Source organism: Loxodonta africana, chromosome 21 (genome assembly GCF_030014295.1).
Source record: "Loxodonta africana isolate mLoxAfr1 chromosome 21, mLoxAfr1.hap2, whole genome shotgun sequence".
Lineage (NCBI taxonomy): Eukaryota > Metazoa > Chordata > Mammalia > Proboscidea > Elephantidae > Loxodonta > Loxodonta africana.
The window spans coordinates 35981354-35999076 of record NC_087362.1 but is presented as its reverse complement, the minus strand read 5'-3'; the positions used below and the strand labels follow the sequence as shown (position 1 = coordinate 35999076).

The following is a 17723-nucleotide window of genomic DNA, read 5'->3' as shown; positions in this document are numbered from 1 at the left end:
ACTTTGTTTAGAAGGAGAAATGGCCGTATGTGTGACTCGTGGGCTGTGGCCAATTGTTTGGCTGGATGGTCACGCACTTGGAAGGAACGTGACTGGAAAATTGGAGACAAAGAGGTAATGAGGTAGAGGTATGTGGACAGATTTTTCTGAATGGGCCAAAAAAGTGAAGACATTTGTGGCTCATGTGAATGCACACCAAAGGGTGACTACAGCAGAGGAGGATTTTAACAAGTGGATAGGACAATGTGTTTTGTGGAAATCAGTCCTCCTCTTCCCCTAGCCACTGTCATTGCCCAATGGGCTCATGAACTAAGTGGCCACAGTGGCAGGGATGGAGGTTATGCATGGGCCCAGCAACATGGACCTCCACTCACCAAGGTGAACTTGGCTACAGCCATTGGTGAGTACCCAAATCTGCCAGCAGCAGAGACCATCACTGAGTCCCCAGTATGGCACCATTCCTGGAGGTGATCAGCCAACAACCTGGTGGCAGATTGATTACACTGGACTGCTTCCATCATGGAAAAGGGCAGCGTTTTGTTCTTACTGGAGTAGACACATACTCTGGATATGGATTTGGCTTCCCTACCTGCAATGCTTCTGCAAAAACTACCATCTGTGGGTTCACAGAATGCCTTATCCACTGTCACAGTATCCCACACAGCATTGCCTAAGATCAAGGGTCTCACTTCACAGCAAATGAAGTGCGGCAGTGGGCCCGTACTCATGGAATTCACTGGTCTTACTGTGTTCCCCATCATCCTGAAGCAGCTGGCTTGACAGAATGATGGAAAGACCTAAAGACACAATTATGGTGTCAGCAAGGTGGCAATACCTTGCAGAGTTGGCACAGTGTTCTCCAGGAGGCTGTATATGCTCTAAACCAGCGTGCAATATATGGTTCTGTTTCTCCCACAGCCAGGATTCCTGAGACTAGGAATCAAGTGGTGGAAATGGACCGGTACCACTCACTATTACCCCTAGTGACCCGCTCACAAGATTTTGGCTTCCTGTCCCTGTGAACCTATGCTAGAGATCCTAGTTCCAAAGGGACGAATGCTCGTATCTGGAGACACATTACTGATTCCACTGAACTGGAAGTTAAGAACGACACCTGGCCACTCTGGGCTCCTTATGCCTCTGAATCAACAGGCAAGGAAGTGCATTACTATACTGGCTGGTGTGACTGATCTTGATTACCAAGAGGAAATCAAAGTGATATAATGGAGGTAAAGAAGAATATACCCGGAATGCAGGAAATCCCTTACGGCATCTCTTAGTATTACCATGCCCTGTGATTAAAGTCAATTGAAAACTACAGCAACCCAATTTTGACATGACTACTAGTGGCCCAGACACTTTAGGAATGAAGGTTTGGGTCTCTCCACCAGGCAAAGAACCATGATCAGCTGAGGTGCTTGCTGAGGGCAAACGGAATAAGCAATGGGTGGTGGAAGAAGACAGTTCTAAATACCAGTTATAACCACATGACTGTAATCATTGAGTATTTCTGCCTTGTATGTGTGCATCAAATATTTTTGTTTTTTCACTTACAAAATATAAGAGGTAAACAGGGCTAATGCATATTTGGTTGTACGCGTGTTAGTTGTATCATATTAGGTCCAAGTATGACTTTATGTTGTTGTTGTTTTTAGGTTCTGTCAAGTCAGTTCTGACTCACAGCAACCCTACACACAACAGAACAAAACACTGCCTGGCCCTGAGCCATCCTTATAATCGGTGTTATGCTTGAGCCCGCTGTTGCAGCCACCATGTCAATCCACCTCGTTGAGGGTCTTCCTCTTTTCCGCTGACCCTGTACTCCGCCAAGCATGATGTTCTTCTCCGGGGACTGATCCCTCCTGACAACATGTCCAAAGTATGTAAGACGCAGTCTCACCATCCTTGCCTCTAAGGAGCATTCTGGTTGTACTTCCTCCAAGACAGATTTGTTCATTCTTTTGGCAGTCCATGGTATATTCGATATTATTTGCCAGTACCACAATTCAAAGGCATCAATTCTTCTTTGGTCTTCCTTATTCATTGTCCAGCTTTCACATGCATATGATGCAATTGAAAATACCATGGCTTGAGTCAGGCGCACCTTAGTCTTCAAGGTGACATCTTTGCTCTTCAACACTTTGAAGAGGTCCTTTGCAGCAGATTTACCCAATGCAATGTGTCTTTTGATTTCTTGACTGCTGCTTCCACGGCTGTTGAGTGTGGATCAAAGTAAAATGAAATCCTTGACAACTTCAGTCTTTTCTCCGTTTATCATGACGTTGCTCATTGGTCCAGTTGTGAGGATTTTTGTTTTCTTTATGTTGAGGTGCAATCCATACTGAAGGCTGTGGTCTTTGATCTTCATTAGTAAGTGCTTCAAGTCCTCTTCACTTTCAGCAAGCAAAGTTGTGTCATCTGCACAACGCAGGTTGATAATGAGTCTTCCTCCAATCCTGATGCCCCGTTCTTCTTCATACAGTCCAGCTTCTCGTATTATTTGCTCAGCATACAGACTGAATAGGTATGGTGAAAGAATACAACCCTGGTGCACACCTTTCCTGACTTTAAACCAATCAGTATCCCCTTGTTCTGTCCGAACAACTGCATCTTGATCTATGTAAAGGTTCCTCATGAGCACAATTAAGTGTTCTGGAACTCCCATTCTTCGCAATGGTATCCATAACTTGTTATGATCCACACAGTCAGATGCCTTTGCATAGTCAATAAAACACAGGTAAACATCCTTCTGGTATTCTCTGCTTTCAGCCAGGATCCATCTGACATCAGCAATAACATCCCTGGTTCCACGTTCTCTTCTGAAAACAGCCTGAATTTCTGGCAGTTCCCTGTCAATATACTGCTGCAGTCATTTTTGAATGATCTTCAGCAAAATTTTGCCTGCATGTGATATTAATGATATTGTCCTATAATTTCCACATTCGGTTGGATCACCTTTCTTGGGAATAGGCATAAATGTGAATCTCTTCCAGTCAGTTGGCCAGGAAGTGGTCTTCCATATTTCTTGGCATAGACAAGTGAGCATCTCCAGTGCTGCATCTGTTTGCTGAAACATCTCAATGGATATTCCATCAATTCCTGGAGCCTTGTTTTTCGCCAATGCCTTCAGAGCAGGTTGAACTTCTTCCTTCAGTACCATCGGTTCTTGGTCATATGCTACCTCTTGAAATGGTTGAACATCAATTAATCCTTTTTGGTATAATGACTCTGTGTATTCCTTCCATCTTCTTTTGATGCTTCCTGCGTCGTTTAATATTTTCCCCATAGAATCCTTCACTACTGCAACTCGAAGCTTGAATTTCTTCTTCAGTTCTTTCAGCTTGAGAAACACCAAGCATGTTCTTCCCTTTTGGTTTTCCAACTCTGGGTCTTTGCACATGCCATTATAATACTTTACTTTGTCTTCTCATGCTGCCCTTTGATAATAGTTAATACGAGTATTATTCAAATTTACGCACCAACCACTAGGGCCAAAGATGAAGAAACAGAACATTTTTATCAGCTGCTGCAGTCTGAAACTGATTGAACAAGCAATGAAGATGTATTGATAATTACTGGTGATTGGAATGTGAAGTTGGAAACAAAGAAGGATCAGTAGTTGGAAAATATGGCCTTGGTGATAGAAACAATGCTGGAGATTGAATAATAGAATTTTGCAAGACCAACGACTTCTTCATTGCAAATACCTTCTTTCACCAACATAAACAGCGACTATACACATAAAAAAAAAAATTTTTTTTTTTTTTTATACACATAGACCTTGCAAGATGGAAAAGCTCAATATCATCAGTCAGAACAAGGCCAGGGACTGACTGTGGAACACGCCATCAATTGCTCATATTCAAGTTCAAGCTGAAACTGAAGAAAATCAGAGCAAGTCCACAAGAGCCAAAATATGACCTTGAGTATATCTCACCCGAATTTAGACAGATTTGATGCATTGAACACTAGTGACCAAAGACCTGACAGTTGTGGGATGACATCAAGGACATCATACATAAAGAAAGCGAGAGGTCATTGAAAAGACAGGAAAGAAAGAAAAGACCAAGATGGATGTCAGAGAAGACTCTGAAAGTTGCTCTCGATCGTTGAGCAGCTAAAGCAAACAGAGGTTGAACAACTAAATAAATCCATAACAAAAGAAGGGATTGAACAGGTAACTGAAAAACTCCTAACACAAAACAGCCTGGGCCCTGATAGTTTCACTGGAGAATTCCACCAAAATTTCAGAGAAGAGTTAACACCACTACTACTAAAGGTATTTCAAAGCACAGAAAAGGATGGAATACTCCCAAACTCATACTATGAAGCCAGTATAATCCTGATACCAAAACCACATAAAGACGGCACAAAAAAAGAAAATTACAGAACAATATCCCTCATGAATTTAGACGCAAAAATCCTCAACAAAATTCTAGCCAATACAATTCAACAACATATCAAAAAAATAATTCACCATGACCAAGTGGGATTCGTACCAGGTATGCGGGGATGGTTCAACATTAGAAGAACAATCAATGTACTCCATCACATAAATAAAGGCAAGAACTACGTGATCTTATAAACGGATGCAGAAAAGGCGTTTGACAAAGTTCAACACATTCATGGTAAAATCTCTAAGCAAGATAGGAATAGAAGGGAAATTCCTCAAGATAATAAAGGGCATTTATACATAACCAACAGCCAACATCATCCTAAATGGAGAGTCTGAAAGCATTCCTCTTAAGAACAGGAACTAGACAAGGATGCTCTTTATCACCACTCTTATTCAACATTGTGCTGGAGGTCCTAGCCAGAGCAATTAGGCTAGAAAAAGAAATAAAGGGCTTTCAAATTGGTAAGGAAGAAGTAAAAGTATCTCTATTTGCAGGCGATATGATCTTATACACAGAAAACCCCAAAGAATACACAAGAAAACTACCAGAACTAAGATTTCAGCAAAATATCAGGACACAAAATAAACACACAAAAATCAGTTGGATTCCCCTACACCTACAAAGAGAACTTCAAAAAGAAATCACCAAATCAATACCATTTACAATAGCATCCCAAGAAGATAAAGTACTTAGGAATAAATCTAACCAGAGACATAGAAGACCTATACAAAGAAAACTACAAGACACTACTGCAAGAAACCAAGAGACCGACATAACTGGGAAAACATACCTTGCTCAAGGATACGAAGACTCAACATTGTGAAAATGTCTGTTCTACCAAGAAGTCATCTACAGATACAATGCAATCCTGATCCAAAACCAAATGGCATTTTTTAATGAGATGGAGAAACAAATTACCAACTTCATATGGAAAGGAAAGAGGCCCTTTGCTTCAGTAAAGCATTACTGAAGAAGAACAAAGCAGAAGGCATCACACTACTTGATTTTAGAAACTATTATACCACCATGATAGTTAAAAGAGCCTGGTACGACAGATACATAAGCCAATGGAGAAGAATTGAGAATGCAGACATAAATTCATCCACCTATGAGCAGCTGATATTTAATAAAGGACCCCGAGTCCATTAATTGGGGAAAAGACAGTCTCTTTAACTAACAGTACTAGCATAACTGGATATCCATCTGCAAAAAAGTGAAACAAGACCCATACTTCACATCATGCACAAAAACCAACTCAAAATGGATCAAAGACCTGAATACAAAACCTAAAACCATAAAGATCATGGAAGAAAAAATAGGGACAATGCTAGGACCTCTAATACGTAGCATAAACAGTATACAAAACATTATTAACAATGCACAAATACCAGAAGAAAAACTAGACAACTGGGAGCTCCTAAAAATCAAACACTTATGCTCTTCAAAAGACTTCATCAAAAGAGTAAAGAGACAACCTACAGACTGGAAGCAATTTTTGGCTACTACAAATCCAATCAGTGTCTAATCTCTAAAATCTGCAAAATACTGCAAAACCTCAACAACAAAAAGACAAATAACCCAATTAAAAAACGAGCAAAGGATATGAACACGCAATTCACCAATGATGACAATAGGTGGCTAACAGATACGTAAGGAAATGCTCACGATCAGTGGCCATTAAAAAACTCACTCACTCAGTGCCGTCAACATTAGAGAAATGCAAATTAAAACTACAACGATATACCATCTCAGCCCGACAAGGCTACCATTAATCCAAAAAACACAAAATAATAAATGTTGGAGAAGTTGTGGAGAGACTGGAGCACTTATAACACTGTTGGTGGGAATGTAAAATGGTACAACCACTCTGGAAATCAATTTCGTACTTCCTAAAAATCTAGAAATAGAAGTACTATATGATCCAGCAATCCAATTCCTTGGAATATATCCTAGAGAAATAAGAATAGATAATAGATAATATGCACACCGATGTTCACTACAGCACTGTTCACAATAGCACAAAGATGGAAACAACCTAGGTACCCATCAATGGGCGAATGGGTAAACCAATTATGGTATATTCACACAATGGAATACTACACAACAACAAAGAACAACGATGAATCTGGGAAACATCTCATAACATGGATGGATCTGGAAGGCATTATGCTTAGTGAAATGAGTCAGTCACAAAAGGAGAAATATTGTATGAGACCACTGTTAGAAGAACTCATGGAAAGGTTTAAACACAGAAGAAAAAATTCTTTGATGGTTACGAGGGTGGAGAGGGCAGGAGAGGGAAACTTACTAACTAGATAAGAGGCAAGAACTATCTTAGGTAAAGGAAAGGACAACACACAATACAGGGGAAGTCAGCACAACTAGACTAAACCAAAAGCTAAGAAGTTCCTGAATACAACCAAACACTGTGAGGGGCAGTGTAGCAGCGGTGAGTGGCTAGGGACCATGGTTTCAGGGGACATCTAGGTCAACTGGCATAACACAGAGTATTAAGAAAATGTACTGCATCCCACTCTGGTGAGTGGATTCTGGGGTCTTAAAAGCTAGCAAGTGGCCATCTAAGATACATCAATTGGTCCCAATCCACCTGGAGCAAAGGAGAATGAAGAACATCAAAAACACAAGGAAAATATTAACTCAAGAGACAAAAGGGGCCACATAAACGAGAGACTCCATCAGCCTGAGACCAGAAGAACTAGATGGTGCCAGGCTACCATCAATGACCGCCCTGACAGGGAACACAGTAGAAAGTCCCTGACAGAGCAGGAGAAAAGTGGGGTGCAGAACTCAAATTCCAGCAAAAAGACCAGACTTAATGGTCTGACTGAGACTGGAGGAACCACAGAAGACTTGGTCCCAGGACTCTCTGTCAACTCAGAACTAAAACCATTCCTGAAGCCAATTCTTCAGACAAAGAATACACTGTACTATAAAACATAAAATGATACTTGTGAAGACTGTGCTTCTTAGTTCAAGTAGATACAAGAGATTAAATGGGCAGCTCCTGTCTGGAGGTGAGAAGAGAAGGCAGAAAGGGACAGGAAGTGGTTGAATGGACACAGGATATCTGGGGTGGAAACGGAGAATGTGCGGTCACATTATAGGGATAGCAGCTAGGGTCACATAACAATGTATGTATAAATTTTTGTATGAGAAACTAACTTGAGCTGTAAACTTCCACGTATAGCACAATAAAAAATAAATAAATACAGTGAAACCTGTGAGAGTCGGAACTCAACGGGATTGCCTGGTTTCTTGGGTCTCACAAGTTTTCCACTTTTGACAAGGTGCAGTTTTACACTTTTCTATCCCTCATTTTATTGGAAGTATCTTAGTTTTCCTGCTCTGTCAGGTTTCTGCCTTACACAGGTTCTGGCTTTCACAGGCTTTATTGTATTACACTATTTCAATTTTATGTAACGGCCTGTGAAGAAGGGCTAAGACTAAAGACTGATGGGCTGAGCAAGAAAAGTGGAGGAAAGGTAGGAAGACAGACAGGGAGAGAGAGAACGTGAGAAGGGCAGAAACCAGGCCACGAAAAAGGCGAAAGAGGAGAGAGCAACTCAGTGCTTGGTGAATCTCTTGCTGAGCCCTGGAGCCCACTGGCCTTTGCACCTGCTGATGCTGGTTTGGAAGCTCCTTTTTGGCCCCTTCCACCTGACCAACTCCTAGCCCTTCCGACACAGGTACTGGAAACTGTGAAGCTGGCCCTGACAACTGAAGCAAAATCAGTGCTCTCTCCTCAATGCTCCCACGGCACCCTCAAACAGTCTCACCACCTTCTCATTTCTTGAGCAGCTGTCTCTGCTGGAGACCTGTAGGGCAGGGACTCTGTTCATTTCTGCCCTCAGCTCCAGCACGATGACTGATACATAATCCCATTGCAGTGGAGTCAATTCCAACTCACACAGACCCTATGGGACAGAGAACTGTCCCACACGGTTTCCAAGGCTGTACATCTTTTTGGGAGCAGACTGCCACATCCTTCTCCTGCAGGGTGGCTGGGGGGTTTGGACCACAGACATTTTAGTTAGCAGCCGAGCGCTGTACCACCAGTGCTCCTGACTGATACATAGCAATAGCTTTATGTGTATGGACCGAGAAAAGGCTACCTGCTGGCCTGCTCTGCCCTTCTGCCTATCCTCTGAAATGCTTATTTACTCTTCTGCTTTGTCTTCACAAATATGCAGAAGCTCAACTCAAAATACCTTAGAGGAGAAAAGCACAGTCCCACTGTTAGTCTCTCCATAGCACAGACAACAGCTCTATCCCCTCAGGGGACAGGCGAGCAAACCAAAGGTAAACCACAGCAAAATGAGAAAGTATCAAATTGGAAGAAACAAAGGCAGAAACCACCCAGGCGTCACTCAGCAGTTAGGTCTGGGGTTCCACTGGGCTTTCATATATTCCCTTCGTCTTCTCTAGACTTCTCCCTCCACTCTGGCTCTCCCAATGAGAAACATAAGCCATTTTAGGCATAAGAGCTTTTCTACTGACTACTAAGGAATATGGCAAAAGCTGAAAAACTCAGGAAAAAACCCTAACAGATAAAATGTAGTGATATGCCAAACGTTGGTGAGGATATGGAGAAACTCAATCACTCATATGATGCTGGTGAGACTATAAAATGGCACAGCCACTCTGGAAGACTGCTTGGCAGTTCCTGATAAAACTAAACAAGCAATTACCACACTACCCAGCCATTGCCCTCGTGGGTATTTATTCCAGAGAAATGAAAACTTACGTTCACACAGAGACTTGTACATAAATGTTTATGGCAGCGCTAACTGTAATAGCCAAAAACTAGAAACAACCCAAATGTCCTTAACAGGTGAATGATTAAACTGTGGTCCATCCATACCATAGAACGCTATGTAGTAATAAAAAGGAATAAACTATTGATACACTCAACAAAGTGGGTAGATATCCAGGGAACTATGCTGAGTAAAAATAGTCAATCTGAAAAGGTTATATACTGGATGACTGCATTTATGTAACATTCTGAAAATGACTAAATTATAGATGCAGAACAAATTAGTGATTGTTTGGGATTGGGGACTATAGGGGAAGGAGGGGCGGGAGATCTTTGTGATGATGGAACTTGGTGAATGTGGCAGTAGTTACACAAATCTAACCCCAAAACAAATCTACACATGCTAAAATACACATAAAAATGAGTACATGAAAAACTGGTGAGATCTGAGTAGGCTCTGTAGACTGTACCTGGTTTCAATACAGTATTATAGTTATGCAAGGTGTTAAGGCTGGGGAGGCTGGATGAAGAGTACAGAGGACCTCCTTGCACATTTTTTTTTTTTTGCAACTTCCTGTAAATTTATTATTATCTAAAAATTAAAAAGTTTGCAAAATATCTAAATTTTTCTTGTAGTCCTTATCCACGCTACCTCTGTGTCTATATCCTCACCAAAGGAAAGAACTTGCAGTTTCTAGAACGCAAACCTAGAACTTCCAAGTCCTTTTGTCTTTGCTACTCATCTTTTTTCCATTCTCTACCTGGCAAAAAAGTCACTCTTCAAGGGTCAGAGCCCATGTCCTTTGCTGAGCCTGCAACGACTGACCTCTGACTAGGCACAAGTATGTCTCCCTGCTTTTAATGTAGCATTAGAAACACTGGCTTCTTCATCTTCTGTGTCTCCCAAAAGACTGAGATTCTAAACAGCACACTATGTCTCTTAAAAGTCATCTTTTATTATCGGTACTCAGACAGTACCTGGTACACTAAAAGAGTTCAATAAAGGTTCTCGGAATGTAAATGAGTCTAGACTTGCCGTATTTTCCCAGGCTCCCTTCCTTGGATGGCTATTCTATAAACTGAGATGCCTCATTTCATTACTCTTATTCCTGGTGATGAAACTCACCAATCCTGCCCAACTGCCTTTTAATCTATTTTTAGATGTCCTTTACGGTACTAAAAATAGCCATATATTCAACAACAGCAAAAAATAAAATAAATACAAAACAAAAAATATCCATATATATGTTCTATACATATGGACAGGATAGAACACCCTGTGAATGTGCATCAAGCAACTCCAGACTTAAGTAGTAATTCAATTCTCTGGACTCTACAGCACCTAAGAACACACTCTATTACAAGCTAGTGATTTAGTCTTTCTCATTCACAATTGAGGGCCTAAAGCAGGCATCAGCAAACTACAGCCCTCAGGCAGCCATCCGTTTTTGCATTTATGAAGTTTTACTGAAACATAATCACATTTATTTGGTCCTGAGTTACAACAGGAGAGTGGAGTAATTGTGGTAAACAGTATGGCTCACAAGCCTGAAATACTTACTATCTAGTCTTTTACAAGGGAACCCTGGTGATACAGTGTCTAAGCGTTTAGGAGCTAACCAACAGGTGAGCAGTTCTGGCCTACCAGCTGATCTGCCAGTCTGCCTCTGTACAGATTACAGCCTTGGAAAGCCTATGGGGGAGTTCTACTGTCCTATAGTGTCACTATGAGTTGGGAATTGACTTGACGGCAATGGGGTAAGCCTTTTACGGAAAAAAATCACCAACCCTTGCCTTAAGAGTTCAAATAAGCTAAAATCACAAAGCAGGAGCCCTCTCTATGCCTTTTGCCCGCATAGTTTCCATTAGGATCACCCCCGAACCGAAAGAAACCAAACCCAATGCCGCTGAGTCAGTTCCAACTGATAGCAACCCTATAGGACAGAGCAGAACTGCCCCAAAGAGCTTCCAAGGAGTGCCTGGCAGATTCGAACTGCCAACCCTTTGGTTAGCACCCCTGGAAGTACAGTGAATTACTTAATATGGCTCTTTTAGCCATGCATAGTCTTATAATGACCACCAAATGATTGGGTGGGACTATGCAAATAAGGTGCATGGCACCATTGTGGGAGTTGTTGTTAGGAGCTGTTGAGTTGGTTCCAACTCACAGTGACCCTACAGGACAGAGTAAAACTACCCCATAGGGTTTCCAACGAGTGGCTGGTAGATTTGAGCTGCCAACCTTTAGGTTAGCAGCTGAGCTCTCGGGACCATACAAATAAGATGTAACAAAGGGATTGGTCAGTTTTGGAATCACGCTAGGCTTATAAGACAGCCAATCCCAGAACAGAGAGGGGATATCATTAACACCAAGAAGAAGAGCTGGGAGCATGTCCTTTGGACCCAGGGTCTCTGCACTGACACTGTCCTAGACCCAGGAGAGAGAAAGCAAGAGAGAGAGAAAGAGAGCTGTTCCACCAGAGACAGCGTGACATGGTGAGAAGCTGTTGCAGAGAAATGGCGGCAGGAGACCCAGGAGATGGAGCGGTCGGCTGAAGCCCACGGAATAAGGCAGCTACAGTGGGTGTCCTGACCCATGGAGTGAGAAAGCTGAGTGCCTTCTGGCAGGAGGTTACCCGGCGGAGTGGGGTCAGAGAAGCTAGGTTCACCAACCTATGCAGCGAGAGATGAATGCCTTCAGGCAGAAGATTTTCTGGCGGAGTGGGGTGCCTCTGGGAACCTATCAGCAGAGCTAAAGAGCTTTGTAACACTTGTTGGAGAAGGGCAGAGGGGAGGCTCAGGGGCTGAGGGAGAGGCCGTCCTGTGGGCACAGCTGAAAAGCTGTCCTGACCAAAGAACTATATCCTGAGTTGTTCCTGATCCTGATTTGTAACCTGTTACTTCCCTAATGAACCCCATAACTGTGAATATGGTCTGTGAGCTCTGTGTGGCCATTGCAATGAATTATCAAACCCAGCAAAAAAGCACAGAGTATTGCGGGAGGGATGGCTGGTGTCAGAATTGGTAAAAAGGTTGAAGGGTGGTATATCTGACCTCCAGCTCATAGCAATCAGCCTTGGGCTATTAATGCTGAAGACTCTCCTCCCCCCTTGTGAAGTTAGATGAGGAGGTATGATGCCCCGCTCCACTTTTACACCTCCAGTCCCCAAATGCTGACCAAATCAGAGGAGTTCAAGTACATCTAACAACAAATGAGTCAGGATTAACTCTTCAATCCTCTCATCTATGCTCCATACTTAGCCTTGGCTGAACTTTGGATCCTGAGTCTGTAGCTGCTCCACTTATTTTCACAGGACACTCTACGTAAAGTGTCTCTTGCAATCCCGTGGATAAGTTCCTTCTTGTCAACAATCAAAATTGCTAACCCAAATTGAAAAACCTGGGTAACTTTCTCCCTTTTCCTTTGCTTTCAATGTTCAATTAAGTCTCCAATCCCAGCCATTTGGGTGGGAGTGGATAATTTTTTCCTTAATTTCTTCCTTCCTAACTCCACAGTCATATCTCTGATCTGAGCCCTAAACACCTAGTACATATTCATCTGGCCTATTCTAAGAGCTAAAACAACTTCTAAAATGTTTTCAAATTTCTGCTCTCAACACATTCAACTTCTCCGAAATCTTGTTGCTGTTAGTTCCCACTGAGCCAATTCCAACTCGTGGTGACCCCATGTGTGCAGAGTAGCAACTGCTCCATAGGGTTTTCAAGACTGTGACCTTTTGAAAGCAGATCTCCAGGCTTGTCTTCTCAAGTGCCTCTGGGTGGGTTCGAACTGCCAACCTTCCAGTTAGTAGCTGAGTACTTAACCATTTGAGACAGCCAGGTACCCATCTATCAATAATGAGTGTTCAGTGACAAGAAGTATAGTGATTTAAACGGGTTCTGGAGGCAGACTGCCTGAGTTTGTGTCCTGTGTACACTACTTACTAGCGATGCCAATTTAGACAAGTTACTTACTTCTCTGTTTTATTGCCTCAGTTGTAAAAGAGGAATAATGACAACTGTACCACCTCAGTGGGTTATGGTCAGGATTAAATGGGCTAATATACGAAAAGCACTCAGGATACTGTCTGGAACATAGTAAGGACTATAAATGCTCGTTATTATTATTTATGTTTTAAGTCTTCTTTGTTTCCCCATCTCGATTTCTGTACACATTTTATCTACCCTTGTTATTTTTTCCATTTTGAAATTCTTGGGTTAAGATGACTTCAATCTCAACTCTAAAAATCAATTTTGCTTAAAGCTGGGTGAGATAACTCAATTTCACCTCAACTATTAACATTCTTTCCATTCCCACCACCACTGCACTCATTCTGGTAACCATCAACCCTCATCTGGACCATCAGAACTTTTAACTGGTCTTCCAGACTGCAACTGTGTCTTCTGTCAGGCCTTCCTTCCACCAATGCATTCCCTACAGGGCAGTTAAAGTAACCTTTAAAAGTAAAAAGCACAGCGAATGATACTGTTCCCTGCGCTCAATAGCTTTCCACTGCTCTTAAGGCAAAAAAAAAAAATCCTTAACCTCAACTGAAGTGCCATGGCTATTAACGCTGCCTTCACCCCCAGCCTCACTGCTCGGTACTTTCCCTCCAGCCGTATCACTGATTTATCTTTGGTTTCTAGGGAGGAAAAAGATTATTTTTCGTGCCTCTCAGATTTCTAACACTCCTTCACGCCTCTCCCTCAGCTCAGGTCTATGCTCACCACCTTCTGCCTACCCTTCAGTCTCTACTGAAGGGCCACTTTCCGCGAGAATTCCAAGTAAGTTCCCCCGGCTTCGGACACTTCCACCGTCCTACACTTAGCACGCTGTATTCTCCTTGTTTAAGCGTCTGTCTCCCGTATCCGACAGCGGGTTTCAAGAGTCGGCCTCATTCACGATCTGGTTCCCGGCGCCTAACGCAGAGCTGGTGCTAAGCGAATGAATGAACGCGAAAGCTGGGGGTCCCCCAAGGCCTTGCCGGCACCTCCCGTACGCACACCGCCTCGGCCCCGGCCAGGCCCGGAGGACCAGGTGCCCCTACCCCAGCCCGCCCCAAGTCCCCGCACCTTCATGCGCAGCAGGTTCTTGGACAACTTGGTCTTGTGTTCGGCCGCCATGCTGCCCCAGCCCAGCGCCGTGCTCCGTGCGCTGCGTGCGTGGCGGCGTCTTACGTAACGCGGCGTCCCCCGCCCCATGGCTCCGCCCCGTCCCTCGAGTTCCAGCGCAATCTGGGTCTTCGTCAGTCACTTGTGGGACGGTCATCTGCTGAAGGAGCGTCGTGCTGCCCGCCGACGCTAGGGTGAGAGCGGCTTAAATGCCATGGGGAGACCCCAAAGAGCACGAAATCAGACGAGCGCGAGAGAGAGCCTGGCCCGCAGCTGAGGTCCCCACACGCGAGTGAAGGGTGCGTTCCTCAGGGTCTCAGGGCTGCCCGCCTCAGGGACCCCTCCCTGCCCCACGTCCTGGACCGTTGTTATTTAACAGGGGTCTTAGGCTTACTGTGTTCTGGACCACTTTCCATCTAATAGTTCATTTTACGTTTAAACTAACCCTGTGAGGTGGATATCATTCCCTTGTTGCAGTTGGGTAAACTGAGGTGTCAGGAGGTTCATTAAGTAGCCTGAAGTAACTGAGTGAGGGAGGTGGGTGTAAACCCAGGCAGTCTGACTCCAGAATGGCTCTTAACCACTATGCAAACAAATAAGATGAAAAACAATGTTAGGTTCCTTTATTAACTGTTGTTCTCCCTAAACGATCTCTTTGCTAAAGAGCGATAGCAACAGATGGGGAAGATGACAGATGTTAGACTCAGGAGCACAAGAAGACCTGGTTTTCATCTAAAGAATTGTAAGAACGTTGAAAAGGGAAAGTTATAATGCGAAGGAGCCCAGTAGTGCAAAGGTTAAGCTCTTGGCTGCTGACCTTTGCTAACCAAAGTGTTAAGATTCGAACCCACCCAGCTGCTCTGTGGAAGAAAGGCCTGGCAAACTGCTTCAGTAAAGAGTACAGCCTAGGAACCCCTATCGGGCAGCTAGGAGTCACAATCGACTCGGCACCTAACAACAGTTATAATGCTCTTAATTTATGCTCTTTGTACCACCTAAAGGCATCTTTCACACTGTTGGCAGGTCCCACACTTTGGAAAACATCACCCAACCTAATAGCATTTCAGCAAATACCCACAAAAACCCAGTGCCGTCGAGTCGATTCCGACTCATAGCGACGTGCATTATATACCATACTCTTGTGCTGGGTACCTCGTGTGTAATTTTTTTTTTTTTAATTGGATCCTAATAAGAACTCTGAAGAAGATATTGTTATCATCATGATATAGTTAGGGAACCTGAGACCCAGAGAGGTGAAGGGACTTGCCCAAGGCCACACAGCTAATAAAGTGTTAGAGCTGAGATTTAAATAGTTTTTTGAATGTTGCTGATAAAAATACGGCTCTGACTTGCAGGTTACCTCAGTGGAGTAAATAAATGCAATCTAATTTGGTAAGTGGATACCGAACCACATTCATTCATAACTGTGTGTCAGACATCGTGCTAATGTGTGAGGTACAATAGTGAGTAAAAGCACATGACCTGTCTTTCCTGGAGCTGACATTCTGGACATAAATAAGTGGTGAGTACAATGGAATAGGGTGCTATGATTGAGTGACTTTTAGGGTTACTTTAGATGAGCTGATCTGGGATGGTCCTTGTCAAACGATAGTGCTAAGGCTTGACAGTTGAGAGGAAAAAAAAAAAACCCTAATGTATGAAGAGTTGGAGATAGAGTGTTCTAAAAGGATCGACTAGCAACTGCAATGGCCCTGAAATGAGAACAAGACAGTTCCTGTTGTCATGGAGTTTATCTAGTGGGAGCAACAGCTGTAGATTACAGTTGTGATAAGAGCCTTATAAGAAAAGTCTGGAGTACAGTGAGGGTATAGCAAGGGCAGCTAATCATTCTGGCCTGGGAAAGGGAAGGACTCCCCTAAAGGTGTGGTATTTAAGCTGAGATCTGAAAGGAGAGATTAGCCTGGGAAAAGACCTTTCAATCCTAGATAATTGTGTGTAAGAAGGCCCTGAGGACAAACCAGAATTCAACCAGTTGCCTTTCTTTGAGTTGGCAACCCTATGTGTTGCAGAGTGGAACTGTGCCTCGTAGGGTTTTCAAGGCTGTGACCTTTTGGAAGCAGATCACGGGGCCTGTCTTCTGAGGCACCTCTGTGGATTTGAATGGCCAACCTTCAGGCTACAGCTTGCTTAATAGTTTGTGCCACCCAGGGACTCCTGCCCTGAGGCCAGGAGGTACTTATTCAGCCCACGGAATAGAGAAGAGTGTCTGGAGTGGAGAGATGGAGAGACAGAAAGGGAACTCCACAGGACATGGGACTAGAGAGAAAGGCTGAGGTTGAATCAGGCAGGGCCTTGTGGGTTCTGTTCAGGATTTTGAAAGAAGTGCTATGGGAGCAGAAGTGAAGAAGTGACTCAGTCTGCAGTCTGCCTCCAAGAAACTAAGGTGACTCTGAACTTGTTCTTGAAGGATGAGCATATGTCTTGTCAGCTTCTAAAGAGGAAAATGGCGTTCCCAACAGAAGAACATGTGTGAACCATTGAAGGATGCCAGAAGCTCCACACCCCTCTTATGGACCTCTGTTGTTACCAGTCTACCTGCATATTGGATTCTGATTGATTTTTATGAAACATTGATTTTATCATATCACTCACCTGCTCCAGAACTTATAATAGCTCATTTTTGCCTGGGGGATAGAGGTCAAACTCTTCAACCTGCCATTCAAATTTATACATTTTATTTCGCAGTGAAAATGCTTATGTTAAAAACTAAGCCCCAAAGTCTCTTTTCGCTCATCAAAATGTAGTAAACAAGAAGTGACTTAAGAGTAATAGTGTAATAGCCTTTAAATTCCCTGACAGAGAAGATAACTCCTTGATCTCTCTTTGTTACTGAATTGTAGAACAGAAAGGATAGGTCTCACACTCAATAATGTGTTAACCTGCATTAGTTATACAGCCGAGGAAACATCGTTTCGGTGGAAAGAATATTTCTAATAGGTCTTCACACAATTCTGAGTCCTTTAATAATGGAAGTTGTTGGAAGTGTGAAAGCCAACAATACCTGCCATCTATCGAATCCATTAAGAAAAGGTTTTCCCAAGTCTCTTCACCCTTGGAGCAGATCATATTTAAACCTGTGCTGCCCAGTGCAGTAGCCACTAGCCAAGTGTGGATATTGAGCACTTGAAATGGGACTGAGGAACTCAATTTTTAATTTTTGTTAATTTATATTTTTAAAAACAGTATAAAATATTTTTTGTTATACACAACTTTATTGTTTTGGAAGGACTTTCTTTCACTTTAACCTTTGAAAATTTGGTGTCCAAACTGAGATGTACTGTATAGTGTCACTATGAGTCGGAATTGACTGGAAGACAGTGGGTTTTTGTTTGTGTAAAGTGTAAAATACCAGATTTGAAAGACAAAATGAAAAATAAAATGTCAACTCATTAATATTTTTTCATATCAATTATATGTTG

At 42.9% G+C, this 17723-nt stretch overlaps 1 protein-coding gene across 1 annotated transcript in view; it reads right to left on the bottom strand.

The window, feature by feature from the left end:
- The window catches only part of MPHOSPH6 (M-phase phosphoprotein 6), a 34352-nt gene extending 20032 nt beyond the window's left edge, over window positions 1-14320 (bottom strand). The window contains exon 1 of the mRNA XM_010597834.3: window positions 14245-14320. Within this exon, the coding sequence (XP_010596136.3) occupies window positions 14245-14295 (51 nt within the window). The 5' untranslated portion in view covers window positions 14296-14320. The remainder of the gene's footprint in view (window positions 1-14244) is intronic.
- Between the last annotated feature and the right edge of the window lie 3403 nt (window positions 14321-17723).